At 36.7% G+C, this 15,274-nt stretch overlaps 1 protein-coding gene across 1 annotated transcript; it reads left to right on the top strand.

Annotated features, from left to right (window-relative positions):
* The first annotated feature begins 2,984 nt into the window (after nucleotides 1-2,984).
* Nucleotides 2,985-12,347, top strand: LOC118273193 (chitin deacetylase 1). Its single transcript, XM_035590027.2, has 5 exons — nucleotides 2,985-3,147; nucleotides 8,473-8,636; nucleotides 9,431-9,680; nucleotides 10,784-11,105; nucleotides 11,188-12,347. The coding sequence occupies exons 1-5, from the start codon at nucleotides 3,093-3,095 to the stop codon at nucleotides 12,014-12,016; spliced, it is 1,620 nt and encodes a 539-aa protein (XP_035445920.1). The 5' UTR covers nucleotides 2,985-3,092; the 3' UTR covers nucleotides 12,017-12,347.
* The last annotated feature ends 2,927 nt before the right edge of the window (nucleotides 12,348-15,274 follow it).

Raw genomic sequence — 15,274 nt, forward strand, 5'->3', positions numbered from 1 at the left:
GCTCTTACACATGAAGTGCTAATTTACAAACAACAAATTGTATGTAGGTGATAATAATATCTAATTATCTATCAGATCCACCAAGATGATACGGAAGAGAAAGCTAGTAACGCCATCTTTCGCAGCTGTGACATCGCTAACAGAAATTTAAATAATATTACTGAAGGTTTTAATTGTTGATAAATATTTATAGCCATCATTATAAATACGAAAAGTAAATATTGAGGTTTTGGTAAGCACTAAAACGAGTTGTTTTCAAATATTGTTAGATAAGATACTACTTGTGGTCGACAAAAATAACAAGATTCATCGGTAAATATTGTCCTTTTTAAAACTCTTTGCTAGAATAATTAATGTTAATAGCTATTTCATGTTTTTCACCGAAAGAACGTAAACATAATTAGGAAGAAAAGCTTATAATTATAAAATAAATAAGAGATAGAACACAATTACATAAATTTGGTAATTACGCGTGCATGTTAACTCAGCGATACTTGTACATAATATGTATTTGGGGCTGAATATATGTACATGTAAGTATAAACAGGACAGGCTTGTCCAGCATGCGCCTGCTGAGCCTGCTATGTACGGTACGTAAGTATAAGTAACATAATAAGGTGAGTAAAGTTGTTTTTAAAAAAAAATCAATTAGGCAAATTAACCTTTAATCGATGAATAGTTGATTACCACATTTACACTATCATTTCGAGTAATACAGTGAAAAAATGTTTCTTTGTTCTCAACGTGTCTACAATTCGAAGAACTTGCTCCATCGTACGTTGCGTATGGTTCTCTCTGAAGCTTATTTATTAATTTAGTATTATATCTTTCAAGTGCTCCTTCATCCTCTACAGTAATATCTTATCTTCTATTCAGAAATAGCAGCAGACTGATGAGTCTGTGTGAACCTACTTCGATAATGAGTTTCCAGATTTCGGAAGCATTAATACTTGCGCTGTTTTTCATTTATTATTTTTTCCATTCCATTTATTACTTGATTTTTAAATAAAATCTCGACCCAGTATTTGTCTTTATCAAATGTAATTAAAAATCGAATAAAGTATAATGAAAATCATCCGATTCATTACACTACAAAATTATGAAAATTTTATGTCAAAAATAAATTAAAATATATTTTGAAATAGCACGTGCATAATTAGTTCCATTTTCTTGATACGTTTCTGTTTATAGAGAAAACTATAAATAATGAAATGACTAGCGTACAGGTTTTTAAAAATAAAGCCTTTGGAGGATAGGAATGATTCTTCTTTTAGCGTATTCCATTATTTTAATATATTTTTATAGCACGTAACGTAATTACAATTTTTTGTATTTTGTTCGGGTTATTATCAAACAAATGAAATCCGGTCTGGATGGATAGTATACGGTATATATGTAGATACATATAAATCAATTTTATATCTGTTGGTATCACAAGAATGTATTTAGGAAACAAATACAAAACATGCTCAAAGCCGAGCATTACAATACATCTAGATGAAATTGTGCAAAATATGTAGTTTATACGATGTTCAAAGTCTGTCTAGCTGTATGTCGTGTATTAACCTTCAAAAGTTGTAAATCATGAAAGTTATGTGATCGTTGACACTATTAGAAAAAAAAATTAGTGTATGCGCCTACAGCCTATACTGCCAATTGATTCTCAACTCGTTTATCAACATTATGTATTACAATGGTTACGATTTTCAGTATAGTTGGATTCTTCGTCTTCAAGCTGTTTGGTTACCCAGAAAAGGTAAAACCTGTGGGTTATGGTTTAAGGTGTTATCCGAACGCTGTAGGTTCCAAACCTGACAAGTACACAGTAATTGGACATTTTGATTTAGAATTGTAGGACATTATTAGAACAATGGTTACATTAAATTATACATTTAGAAACATTATTACTCTTAAATAAGAATAATATACTGAGTGATTCAAGTTTAGGAAAAAACTACTGATAAAAAAAATATTTCGAAAGGATACATGTAATATAACAACAAATATTTTTTTATATTATTTCTTTGATAAAACTTGTACATGTATAACCAAGGCTGAATCCATACTATTGATAAATCGTTTGTTCGTGAATTATCATAACCAAAGGGTGAACAAATAGATTCCTCGGCATCCAACCTTGAAAACTAACAAAGTTCAATTTGATTTATATCAAACAACAGCTTTCAATTTATAACATTCATTCATACACATTACAGCACCTACAATAACAGTAAAGCTTAGAAATAGAAAAATAAAAAAGTTGTACTATAGTCAAGATACAATCTTTTCATTTGCCGGTACTATTGATACTAAAATTATGTTTTGACTTAGAAAACGTAGGTATACTTAACGGTTCGTTCTATGACAAAAGTAATGTCAACAGACACTGAAATCAATCTAGAAATATTGAATTGTAAAATTCTGTTACGATTTAAAATGACAATAACCATTTATTCAATCAGAAATAAAAAATAGGTTGAGATAAAGCTAAAAACGAAGGTAAATGAAAAATAAGATTGAACTATGTGTGTACACAATTCATCGGTCAACTAAGTTTATTGATGACTAGTCGTATATAACATCATTGTTGACTAACTTATATAAATTCCTTGTGACAAATTGCTAAAGAGTGTCAAAATAACATTCAAAATAATGTTTATATTTTAACCCTTCGGTAAACAATTCAACAATGTCCTAGTGAGCTTGATACTGAAACAGAAGTGGCAAAATATGAGTGAATTAACGCGAGGCTTTTATGCAGCTGTACTTATATGATGCATAAAGCGCTAAATCTTCTTCATTAAACGTGTTGTATAATACTTACATAATACGTGCTTTACTTTATGTAGCTGGCGCAACAAAGGACATCTAGGCATTATCGCTGAATACGAAAGTGTGACGTCCGAGTACAGCACGGGCCCGAGCATGCAGATGCGCTGCATGTCCTGATGATGCAGGTGATTCACAGATGATGAGTGCGAAGGGTGTTGGCAGAGGTGCGAGCGCAGTGGGCGAGCGGGGCGGGCGGGGCGCAGATTGAGGCCACTATTTAACCGCACGACGGCCGCGCAACGACCTGTTGTGATCCCGTCATGGCGCGCTACGCCCGTGTCGCTACTCTGGCCGCGTGTCTCTTGTTCGCCTGCGGTGAGTCCTAACCTTTATCTTACGCATCCAGACACCGTCCATCTCGCGACGTCACGGGTGACACGACGTCACATCCGTACATCTGCCAATAATTTAGTGATTGCGTCAATACAGTGTCGCACTTAGTGAACAGTGAAGTTGCCCGTTCTCGACAATCGCGAGATAGACTGTGTCTCCGCAGAGTTTACCAATGAATGCAGCCGACCGCGATCGCCTTGCACCGAACGACCAAAGGACATCAACGCAGTGGCTCGAACCCTTCAAGGATAGTCACCCACAGCGTCTCACTTACGTGTTTCATTTGTCTCTTTTGCATTGTCGTCGGTGATGTGAAACAAAATGTATTTAATTTCCGCAATATATCTAGTAGACGTTTCGATATTACGAAAACATGTAATAGGTAGTTTTAAAACTTTCCGTAACAGTCGCTGAGCATTCGGTACATCATTTTGATGTCCGTGAACGAGATTCCTACTGCAGTCTAGACAGATGGTAGCAGATGAGGGTAAACATTTATCTAAGATTACTTCATCTAAATAGGTTGTCATTAGGACGTGTTTGGTTGAAGTATTGGTAGCACCTGCTGCGGGTTGCGGCTGAGCTGCGGTTGCGGAGAACTTTCACATTCGTTCCGTGTTGCGCTACGCCTGCGCCGGTGACGTCACACTCTACATAGTGTCGAGGGCAGCGAGACTGCTACAGCGGGCCGACGTTACAAGAGCTGGCCCTATTGATTTCTCGAAATTTACATTCAGCCCAATGACTTATGAATATGCAAAACCGGGAAACCTAATCAGATATCGATGGGAACGATAATTTATTTAGCACATTCACTTTCTCACCTGGTAAACAATTTTGGTAGAACTTTTCATGTAAACCATAATGTTAAAATTACAACGTATATCGTTGTAATTTTAAAAAGGACAATAAGCAAAAGAGACGGATGTCACGACTAACGCAAACATGCACATATTTTGTTGAAATCTTTTGCTTGTTGAAATTTTGTTGAAATCGTGAAAACGTGATTTTTCAAATAGAAACTAAGTAACTTTGCTGTTATATACAGTATAAAAGTAATGTTTTGAGCTTTATTTTGGCAACGATTTTAACACATTTACATAGTGTATGTATAGTAATGTAGTGTAGTGAATGTAGAATCTAGTCCTCGTTTCAATTACAGTCCTATGTCTATATAGAACTACTTAAGTAAAATCTATTTTACAACTGCCACCAGTGGCTGTAACTTTTACCACGCTTTAATTCCCGCGGTGATTTCATCAAAAGTAATGAAATTATTGTCCTAAATACCAAAGAGCTTTTGTGCACTCGTATAGATTGAAATGAAATCAGTAAATTATACAAATCTTTAGAATTATTTAAGATCTTAGATCAAGCATTTGGTCTTTCATTATAATTATCTAAGAATATGACAAGATTTGTACTGTGAATATTACAACATTTATTATCTTGTAAACATAACAAAGTAATCGGTTTCATTTGACAAAAATAAGAATTTCTGTTTTGGATTCTTAGGGAATCAAAATGATATCCATTAGAGTGATACCACCGTTTTAAATAGATAACTACACGAATATCGCTTAGACGTCCATTGTTTGAGATTACACATACGTGACATATTTATAGTGCTCAGGTGCGATAGCTTAAATGTCATAGAGTCGCGCAGTTCACGTGAAGTCAAGTGTTCAAGGGCGTTACCAATAATAGCTTCCTTTCAATTATGTATAGGAATAAACAATTAATAATCACATTCAACCTTGAATCTTCGAATATTTACCATTCACGTGATGGTATACTTAGCAATATAATGTATAACATGTTTGTGGGATAAAGATGATAAAATTTATTTTTGTATTTGCATTCACGATCATTTTAGATGGTAGCTTCAAAAATCTTTCCAAATATCTGGAAAAATAATTGGATGTTAGTACTCGGTATTAAATGATGACGAGACCAGTTAGGTAGTAGGTTTTTGAAGAAGTACATCATTCTTATGTATTGTTCCATGGAGTCAGGCAATGCAAACGTGTATGTAGCATAACTCCATACCATTTGAAAAGAAAGGAATAAGTGCTGCGTCACAATAACTTATAATTATTTCAACATTTTAAGTTTTATTAAGATTACACTGAGTAATGATCTCTAAGACCTTTCATTCGTGAAAATAATTATCAGGACCTTATTTTAATTTTGATATGGTTGTTAAAATTATGTTTAACTACAAGTACAACGAATGATAAGCAAGCTAGAGAAGTAATATAATATATTAGCTACCTACTTATGGAAGGTTTCCAGATCTTTAGGTCTCTAGGTCAATTCAGTTGCGACATATCCACCACGTGAGATACATAGACAGGGTCCGACTACTTCGACACTGTGTCGAAACAATATCGAGCATAATACGACCGCGCGCCGATTCATTTAACATTTCAATGAACTACTTAGCTTATGTCTAATTTTGTAAGCTGCTTTTATGGTTTGCGATGGTTATGCAAAGTTTGTTTTACACAAAATAGAATAAATTAAATACGTTTAAAAGAACGAGCTTTGTTTTATAAACACGACTTGTTTAAGATCATTCGTTTGACAGGTTACAGTATCTGTTGATATGCAATCCACTCTAGATAGTTATGTAAAATTTGTTTAAGTGAATGTTGAAGTTGCTTAATTTATTTGCCTATCACATAACATATATTTCATTCGGCCAGCTTAATCATTTCACATTATGTGCATATACATACGTGTGCAAACTTATTGAATATATACATATATTATACGAGGCAATTCGACAACAAATGTCTATGTTGTAAATTTATTTCATCACGTTTATGAAGAAATGTACAAGTCGGCAATCACGGCCTCGGTCAAGTTTAAGCTCTGTATGTAATAGCAGTTCACGTTACGGCCACTAATGTATTTCTGACACGTAGGCCTAGGCGCACTGCATAGTTTGGGCTTTCTACATTACTCTCACAAATAAATCGCATATTCGAAGACAAAGAGGAGATTGTCGTCGACTTACATAATGTCTCGTATTGATTACATCGAGGAGACAAAGTGAAACGTGAATATTGATCGCGAAGTTTGCTCAGAGGTCGTCGCGACCGCCTGTGAGTGACGCAGACAAGGTGAGCGCTGTTTACTTCCGCGTACGGAAACGCCAGTCTCCCGTTATCAGAACTTAACTTCGCTTGAAGGGAGTGCCGCAGAAGGAAAGTTGAGCGCTGGTGCTAAATATTCATAAGGTCGGCCGTTGGTATTCCAACAACGCGCCCGGTCGATGGCCGAGCCACTCGCATACCTAGTTGTTCCCACATTCATGCTTTATTATTCATACAATAGTCAATTCTGGAGGAACGGTATCGTCCCCGGCAACTTGACAAAGAAAAAATAAAACTCAGTGACTTATTAGGTGGAAAAACGTTGGCTTTGAAAATGTATTTATTACATTCCCGTTACTTGTTATATATATTACTTATTTGATAGTAATAATAAAGAAGATTCTAAAATTTTAATTAAAATATCGCTAAAATAAGAAAATATTGAAAAAAAGTAACACACACACACGTAATTCCTAGTACAAAAGACATCAACGCGCTGTAAATTGTGCTAACATTTGTAAGTTATTTTATTTTCGAAATCACTCTACTGTTCGTTTTCTAAGAACAACCACACTTTTAAAACGGGGGTTAATTTATCAAACCACTTATCGATATGTCATAATCGCACACGTGGTAGATCCGGGTCAAAGAGAACAAGTTAGTTTTTATATCTCCTACTAAAATCGAACAAATAATAATTTTCGGCGAGGATCACGTTTTCTTACTTTTATCACGATTGAAACTAAAATTAGATTTTAGAACTGGTTTAAATAACATGATATTTTTGCAAATATTTAGATTATAGGTGTAATCGGGGCCATTTATTTAAAATAATGTTGTAGATTGACTAGTAAATTAATATAAGCAAAAGTTGAGACCTTGAATCGTAATATTATGAAATCTGACATAATTAATGTTAAATACAGAGAAAATCTAATTATACAGCGTTGCTGTGTGATTAACGTTGCAAATAAAAGTAATAATACGAATATTAATCGTACAAAAACTATAATCCGACGATACTACTGTGTTACATTAGCGTAGCCGTTGTTGTGCAAAACTGTTACTATACCAAACATTGAAAATAATATAATTATGTATGAGTAAACACGCGAGCATGTCGTGTATTAATCGAGCTATCGATTGCATTGGCAGTCTGCAACATCTAACCCACATAGTTAGCTTGCTTTATGAACAATCATGAACCGCGCACTTTGAGTGAATATATCGACGTTATTTCTCGACGTTCAAATTATTATACGAAGGTTCAAGTAAACTGGAGATGTATGTTTCTATACAACTTTTATTTGTTGTAGTCATGTATGAATAAAGTCACCGGTATTGTGAGCGCGATCGAAGTCGACGGCTCAGTTCGGTGTAAGGGAGATAGTTAGATAATGTTGCGAGAGTCGGTTTCCTAGTGTTACGTGCTCACTACTCACACGGCTCACACGCGCTCCTTCACTTACTGCAATACACATTTTTCTTTCTTGTTGCCTTCGCAAACATTACCCAAGCGAAGTACACAATCGACAAAAACTGACAGCGTCTGTCTCCGATACCTGAAGCTTATGGGAACCCGCACAGACATAGCCGACTATGGCAGGATATCGTAGATGCTGTTAACTAGGTATTACCTCACTTGTAACTTTCATGGCTATCGGCAGCTTCTATTACAGTGTAGTTTCTTAATAGGAACGTCGCGTCGCATCGTTAAGTTTCCTGGAACACGATGATGATTCAAGGAAATCTACTATTCCGTAACCTTTCTGAATTATAATAATTTCGTCAGCCTAATCGGCACACAAATCAAATGCCATGCATAATGTACAATTTAGTATAGACAGAAGACATAGAAAGAGTCGTCCTTGTCGCTTGCCCAAGCGCTGACATTTCGAAGCGAGTCAAATGTCACGAGCGCTCACCCCACCTCTGACATTTAGACACTCGTACACTTCCAAGTGGCATTTCGGTTCTAACGTAAAAAACTGTAAATAGTGAATTTATAATGATTACCACGTGTTATTAAGCTGGTCTAATATTGATTGTGTCTAAGTGCCACTCGGACTAAAAATAATTGTTTTGAAGAATATCCAGATATTTATCGAAGCAGAGATTTCTTCTGATCGGCCGATAGTTATTTATTTTACAATAGTGTGAGCGGACGATGAGCAATAATTCAACGACTGTATGTTTGTTTGTATAGCGGTTGCCGATGGGCACCGATGGCGGCGGCAGGCTGACGAGACGCCGAAGAAAGACGACAGCTTGGAGGTAGAGCTATGCAAGGACAAGGACGCCGGCGAATGGTTCCGCCTGGTGGCCGGCGAGGGCGACAACTGTCGCGACGTCATCCAGTGCACCGCCTCCGTGAGTATTATATATAGGAACTACAATGCACACATTCTCTCGTAAATATGTCCTTACAATATGTTTACTGCATTACTACTGTCAACAACGCCAGGAATTTGAACTATCTTAAAAGTGGTTCACATTGAAATTTCCATACGACAATTATGAAAATATTGCTCAGCCATTTTGAATACTTGATTATTTAAGAGTTGGTTAGTTTGGAATTTTAATACAAGTAAAAATAAACAGCGTAATTAAATATATGCGAAGCGCAATTAACATTAGAAATTTGTCCTCAATATAAACAACAGAGCATTGCGTATCAGCGGGTAGGTTGTGGCAGTGTTGCGTTCTTACGACATTCAAGGTAATGTAAGAACAAGCCGCGCTGCCGTGCTGCCGCGCCGGCCGGCTTACGCGGCACGCTCGTAATCACGACAATTGCTATAATTGTTCCGTTGGCACAGTACCCGTCGCGGATGTCTCTGACAAACTAATATGCATCAAAGACCTCAGGGTCAAATATCAATTCTTTATATAATCAAATGTGCCATTATAAGCCACAACTTTTATAATAATTTCATTCAATAAATTTCAAACGAGAATTATCAACTCACTAAATGGATGTCAATAGTAGTAGTTGGAGTCATCAGACTGCCAATTCCTCTTAATAATACAGTTTTTAGATATCCTTCTAGATGATTGCATTTACAACATAATTTAAAATTTGCGTTGGAATTTCCAAAATTCTAGGGTTCCGTTCCTGTTACCTTACTCAGTGACTGTTTTAACCATGCCTATTTTTCCCACAGGGCATTCAAGCTATCCGTTGTCCAGCCGGTTTATACTTCGATATTGAGAAACAGACCTGTGACTGGAAAGACGCTGTGAAAAACTGCAAATTGAAAAACAAGGAGCGTAAAGTAAAACCTTTGCTATACACTGAAGAGCCCTTGTGCCAGGATGGATTCCTGGCTTGTGGTGACTCCACCTGTATTGAGCGAGGACTGTTCTGTAACGGTGAAAAAGACTGCGCCGACGGCTCCGACGAAAACTCATGTGGTAAGTACAGGCGCCGTTCGCGGGCAAAACACAATTATAAGCAACTATATCCAGACGATTGGTCAACTCATTGGATCTAATCTAAAATTAAAATACTCAAATGAACTTGAACAGGCAAATTCACAAATAAGAACTGGCTCGTGAGGCGTGACGAACGACCTGCCTGAAATGCCAATCACTTGGCCTAAAAAAACATCTCAATGTTATGTTGTAACACTAATGGATTGTTTATTTAATTAACTATGATAACGTTTGGTTTTATTTAAATTAGACAAACATGTATGGAATGCGTGGACATAGGTAGAAAGCTCCACAGTTTAAGTTCAACATCTCACAACAGCAGCGAGCTAGTCGGTATGCATCGTCTCACTTCAACGTGATTCATACAATACAATTCCCCGCTTCGCTATATGACTTGAAATCACTTTGAATGATAATTATGTACATGACAAGGATACAAAATTCCATTCACCAGCCACGAAGACCCTGGTTTGTTAATGCGATATAATACTTTTAGCTCACGTTTTAAACTAAATATATGTGCATATCAACGTAAAAATGAACGTTATATTGCTGAACGGAATAGCTTAATTAATAAAGTAATCATTACTTCAGCTCAGAAGTAAACATGTTAAAAATAATATTGTACTTTTCACTTCTCCTATGTTCATATAGTACTTATAATGTTACTGAATCAAAAGTGAAATCCAACATGTGTCAGCTGTGTCGAGTGATTTGACCAAGCGAAAGTACCCATACTGGTTCCGACTCTCGCCCCGCCCGAGATTCATACGCCTCTGCAGCTGAACATAACTTGTAGTTAATATCTCTCAATGACAAACTACATCATAATCTGAGTACAAAAACTTCTCATCACGTTTATGCCAACAATAGCTATATTGCACAGTGTTGCAAAGGAGTGTGACCACAAATAAATTCATTTCTTAACGAGTCATGTCACAACATTCCATCCAAATGGTTTTCGTGAGAAAATTCACAAAACGTATTCATTAAAAGTTCATAATTACGTAGAAATCAATGTTAAAATTGTAACTGTGTGATCTAGCACAGCCATATTAAGTATAGTTTTGTTTTTGTCATAGACATCGACAACGACCCCAACAGAGCCCCGCCTTGCGATGCCTCGCAGTGCGTGCTGCCCGACTGCTTCTGTTCTGAAGACGGCACGGTCATCCCCGGTGACTTGCCTGCCAGAGACGTACCACAGATGATCACCATCACTTTTGACGATGCTATCAACAATAACAACATTGAACTGTACAAAGAGATCTTCAATGGAAAACGTAAAAACCCTAATGGCTGCGATATCAAAGCAACATACTTTATTTCGCACAAATACACTAACTACTCAGCTGTCCAAGAAACTCACAGGAAGGGTCATGAAATCGCTGTACATTCCATCACGTAAGTTTACATTTCATTAACGTTTTCAGAAAATCTCATAAAATACTATCAATTATTTTTCTAACCATAATTATATTTTTAGGCACAATGACGATGAACGCTTCTGGAGCAACGCTACAGTTGACGATTGGGGCAAAGAAATGGCGGGTATGAGAGTCATCATTGAGAAGTTCTCTAACATCACAGACAACAGCGTAGTGGGTGTTCGTGCTCCTTACCTTCGTGTCGGTGGTAACAACCAGTTCACCATGATGGAAGAACAAGCTTTCTTATACGACAGTACTATCACTGCTCCCCTTTCTAACCCACCTCTATGGCCCTACACTATGTACTTCAGAATGCCCCACCGTTGTCACGGAAACCTACAGAGTTGCCCCACTAGGAGCCACGCTGTGTGGGAAATGGTAATGAACGAACTTGACCGTCGTGAAGACCCCAACAACGACGAATATCTTCCAGGCTGTGCTATGGTCGACTCTTGCTCTAACATTCTGACTGGAGATCAGTTCTACAACTTCCTTAACCACAACTTTGACCGTCACTACGAACAAAACCGTGCCCCATTGGGTCTGTACTTCCACGCCGCCTGGCTCAGAAACAACCCCGAATTTTTAGAAGCTTTCTTGTACTGGATTGACGAAATCCTGTCTAGCCACAATGATGTGTACTTCGTAACAATGACCCAAGTAATCCAGTGGATTCAAAACCCCCGCACTGTTACTGAAGCTAAGAACTTCGAGCCCTGGAGGGAGAAGTGTGCCGTAGAGGGCAACCCCGCTTGTTGGGTACCTCACTCATGCAAGCTCACTTCCAAGGAGGTTCCCGGAGAGACCATCAACTTGCAGACGTGCGTGAGATGCCCCGTCAACTACCCCTGGCTCAACGACCCCACGGGCGACGGCCACTATTAGAGCATGATCTCACGCTTCTTGAGCTCTAAGTAGTTGATATAATAAAATCTAAAGAGTGATTTGCATGGATAACATAGGCGCAGTCGATACTTTATGATACAAATTAAATTAAAATTGACCTTCCTTTTTCTAAACTTTGACCAACTGCGATTATGTTTTCCAGTAATTCTCAAATGTACCGGGTCATAATCCCGTCCGTAGCCTAAGTACCTACCTTACTGTATGTAATATAGACTCACATAAATATTTAATAGGTCTGTTTAATAGTTTATGTGAATTTTCTAATGTAAGTCTGTTTTATAAATTTATAAAAAATAAAAAATTGAAAATTTTTTGTGGTTTCATTTATTCATAAATGAAGTACAACGTCGCATTACAATTAAATGAAAATAGATAGGTATGCCTATCAGCATTAAAAAGCACGAATTATTTCTTAAAAGTGTTATTTATTTCCATTTTCATCACTTGATTCCTAGCCAAGCTGTATGCAGCGTAGAAGTAATATCAAATACGTAATAGATAGACAGTTAATCGATATTTGATAAAAAAATACTACACTATAGATAGTATATATAATTGGTATATAAGAATGATGTCAATTTCCGAGTCTTGGTAATATATATGAATATTTGTATGAACGCAAACACTGGACGGTCAGTGACTGCAGTATTCTATATATGCATACTACATGTGTCATGCACGTACGTGCCAGTGTGGCGCGCCCGTGCGAGGGCTTAGATTACCAATTTACAATCTGTTAAGAAGGATCGATTTATTACAAACTTATTAAGAGTTCCGCATAGAGACATAAATATTCATGTAATAGGTATTTGCTTGCTAGAAACCTTTTCGTCGTTTCTTACTACATAGTACTCTAGGGTGATAAAACTGTTTCTACAATTACGCCAACTGCCGCATGCCGTTAACTGAGCCATATTAAGTGGAGCAAAAAATATTTCGGGATTGCTTAATAATTTCTGCAATCCGATTATTGAATGAAAAGTAGTTTAGTCTTGCACTTGAATATCATTATAATAAAAGTAATGTAAGTCGAACTGGTACTACTTACTGCTCATACGTCTATGAATATTGGTAGGTGTGGCTATACATTATTTTACATAGGTAGGTTCGAATACGTTTACCGGTTTCCTTAATATGTTTCTAGAAGTAGTAAATACAACGTACATATTGAATTACAGATAAATATTATACCTACGTAATATTCTCGAAGATTCGTGCCCGTGAGTAAAAAGCTCTACGCGCTACGCTAGCTACGCGGCGCGCTGCCGTCGTCGCCGCCACGCCGCGCCGGTTGAAACGTATTGCGTTGCATCCACCGCCAAGATATCATTTGTAATATTTTCAAAATGATTTTACAGAGACATCAGTTCATTTCATACATCAATAAGATTAACACATATATATGTCTTTTTGATAATAGCCACATAAAATAAAATAAATGACAATATATATATTTTATTTATTAACAAACAATTTTTTCCGTCAAACTTGAAACTACATAACATACATGATACATAACAAATGCACATTTGATGAAATGCAAATATATTTTAAACAAATGTTTTTCAAATTGATCCCTAAAACTTACTTGTAAAGCAGTCGGGTGTGGGTCATCCGAGTTGAATGTCTAAAATTAAACAAGTGCTTACCTGGGGCCACAAGTCATTAGCCTCTCTTGGAAAGTTTTTGTTATACCTACTTCGGTATCCCGACAACATTTCAAACAAGTGGCCACAGTAAAAAATGCAAATCCGCTTTAAAGGGGTATTGACCAATTGGTAAACGCCCGTTAGTTGCATCGAAAGACGAACTCCTACATTATATTTCTCGAAACATGGCATGATCATTACAAAAGACTTAAAAAGCTTAAGTATTCTATTTAACCGTCACTTAATATTCTTCGGATGTTATTAGCAGAGATCGGCTAAAAAACGAATAATCGTGTGCACGTTTTTCTAACAACCGACCTTGCTCGTCTCTTTGTACCAGCCAGCAGCTAAATCACTTCACGAATCTCTCGCTGATCCTTTGATGTGTCGGCTGAGCAACGTTGTGATAGTATTACCACATCTACACGTCAAAATGCCATCTGTTTGTGTGAGTTTGACACATCAGCATGGTATGCGTGCGTGACAGGCCGCGAGTGGAACAATAGGTGGCGGGCGCCACCAACACGTTAATCTCCCCTGACATCTGTGGGCGGTTACTTGCATTGCACATCATCACCTCCATCCATGTAGGTACATATCCTCAACTCCATTATAACTTTCCATTTTGTTTTGCAACACGCAATGTTTATCGAAGTGGAGAATAAGGACAATGAAAACAATAGTATTGTTAACAGCATCTAAATAAATAGAGAGTCGGGGCAGCCATTACTGGTGGCATTAGGTATGGCAGCACGGAGAGCCGCAATGCAGGCTGTCACAGTGAAAGCAGTGAAAGTGTTTCTAAGACGACGCACTCGCACCCGCAGCATTTGTTGTTCACACCCATTATGAGATGACATTTATGCTGAAATTTTCAAAAATTTGGTTGGGTATTAATTTGATTCGATCGCCTCTAACCAGTATATCTCTTTGTTTGGACTTAAACTAGTTGAAGCTCTGGGTAAATGTCTTGGTGATTGTTAGTAGATATAATGGTTACCTACTTTTAATGAGAAAATTACCAACAGAATTTGCCCGAATATTGTGTAAACACGCATAAATATTAATTTGAAATAAACATGATCCTGATTCATTGTTAAGACCTTGGCCGCAAAACACCAATCGATTTTTATGTAGTGACAGATGATAAGTCACTGCTTCTTGGAACGATAATTGCATCAGAGGCTAGGAACGTTTCAGTACTACAATATACCAGAAAATACCTAGGTATCTACTAATTACTAAATAAAATATGTGCGGTTTCCTAGTAGATCAAGAATAACGAAAGGTACCTACATTTTATAATAAAGCTGAGGTACCTAACTATCAAAGTTGTAATCTTCAAAAAGGAGTATAGGCTGTAATATTTTTGCAGCTATAGATACACAAAAAAGCAATAAGGAAAACATAAACGAGTAGGTATATGTTTAAAAGATCGATTTTATCTTTCTGTATAAAATTAATTCTACGAAATAAAGTAAAAACAGTTTCTATCCATGTAAACGATAATAAAATTATAAAAAAGCGTCTCTTAGAATCAAAATATCTTTGGAAAATATTACAAAAATGATAAGTAAAAGAATTGTTA

The sequence above is a fragment of the Spodoptera frugiperda genome, chromosome 1, assembly GCF_023101765.2.
Source record: "Spodoptera frugiperda isolate SF20-4 chromosome 1, AGI-APGP_CSIRO_Sfru_2.0, whole genome shotgun sequence".
NCBI classification, from domain to species: domain Eukaryota; kingdom Metazoa; phylum Arthropoda; class Insecta; order Lepidoptera; family Noctuidae; genus Spodoptera; species Spodoptera frugiperda.

Coding starts and splice junctions, on each gene's coding strand:
- LOC118273193 (XM_035590027.2), top strand. CDS start 3,093: ATGGCGCGCTACGCCCGTGTCGCTACTCTGGCCGCGTGTCTCTTGTTC. Junction 8,637..9,430: donor TCATCCAGTGCACCGCCTCC/GTGAGTATTATA, acceptor TTTTTCCCACAG/GGCATTCAAGCTATCCGTTG. Junction 11,106..11,187: donor ATCGCTGTACATTCCATCAC/GTAAGTTTACAT, acceptor TTATATTTTTAG/GCACAATGACGATGAACGCT.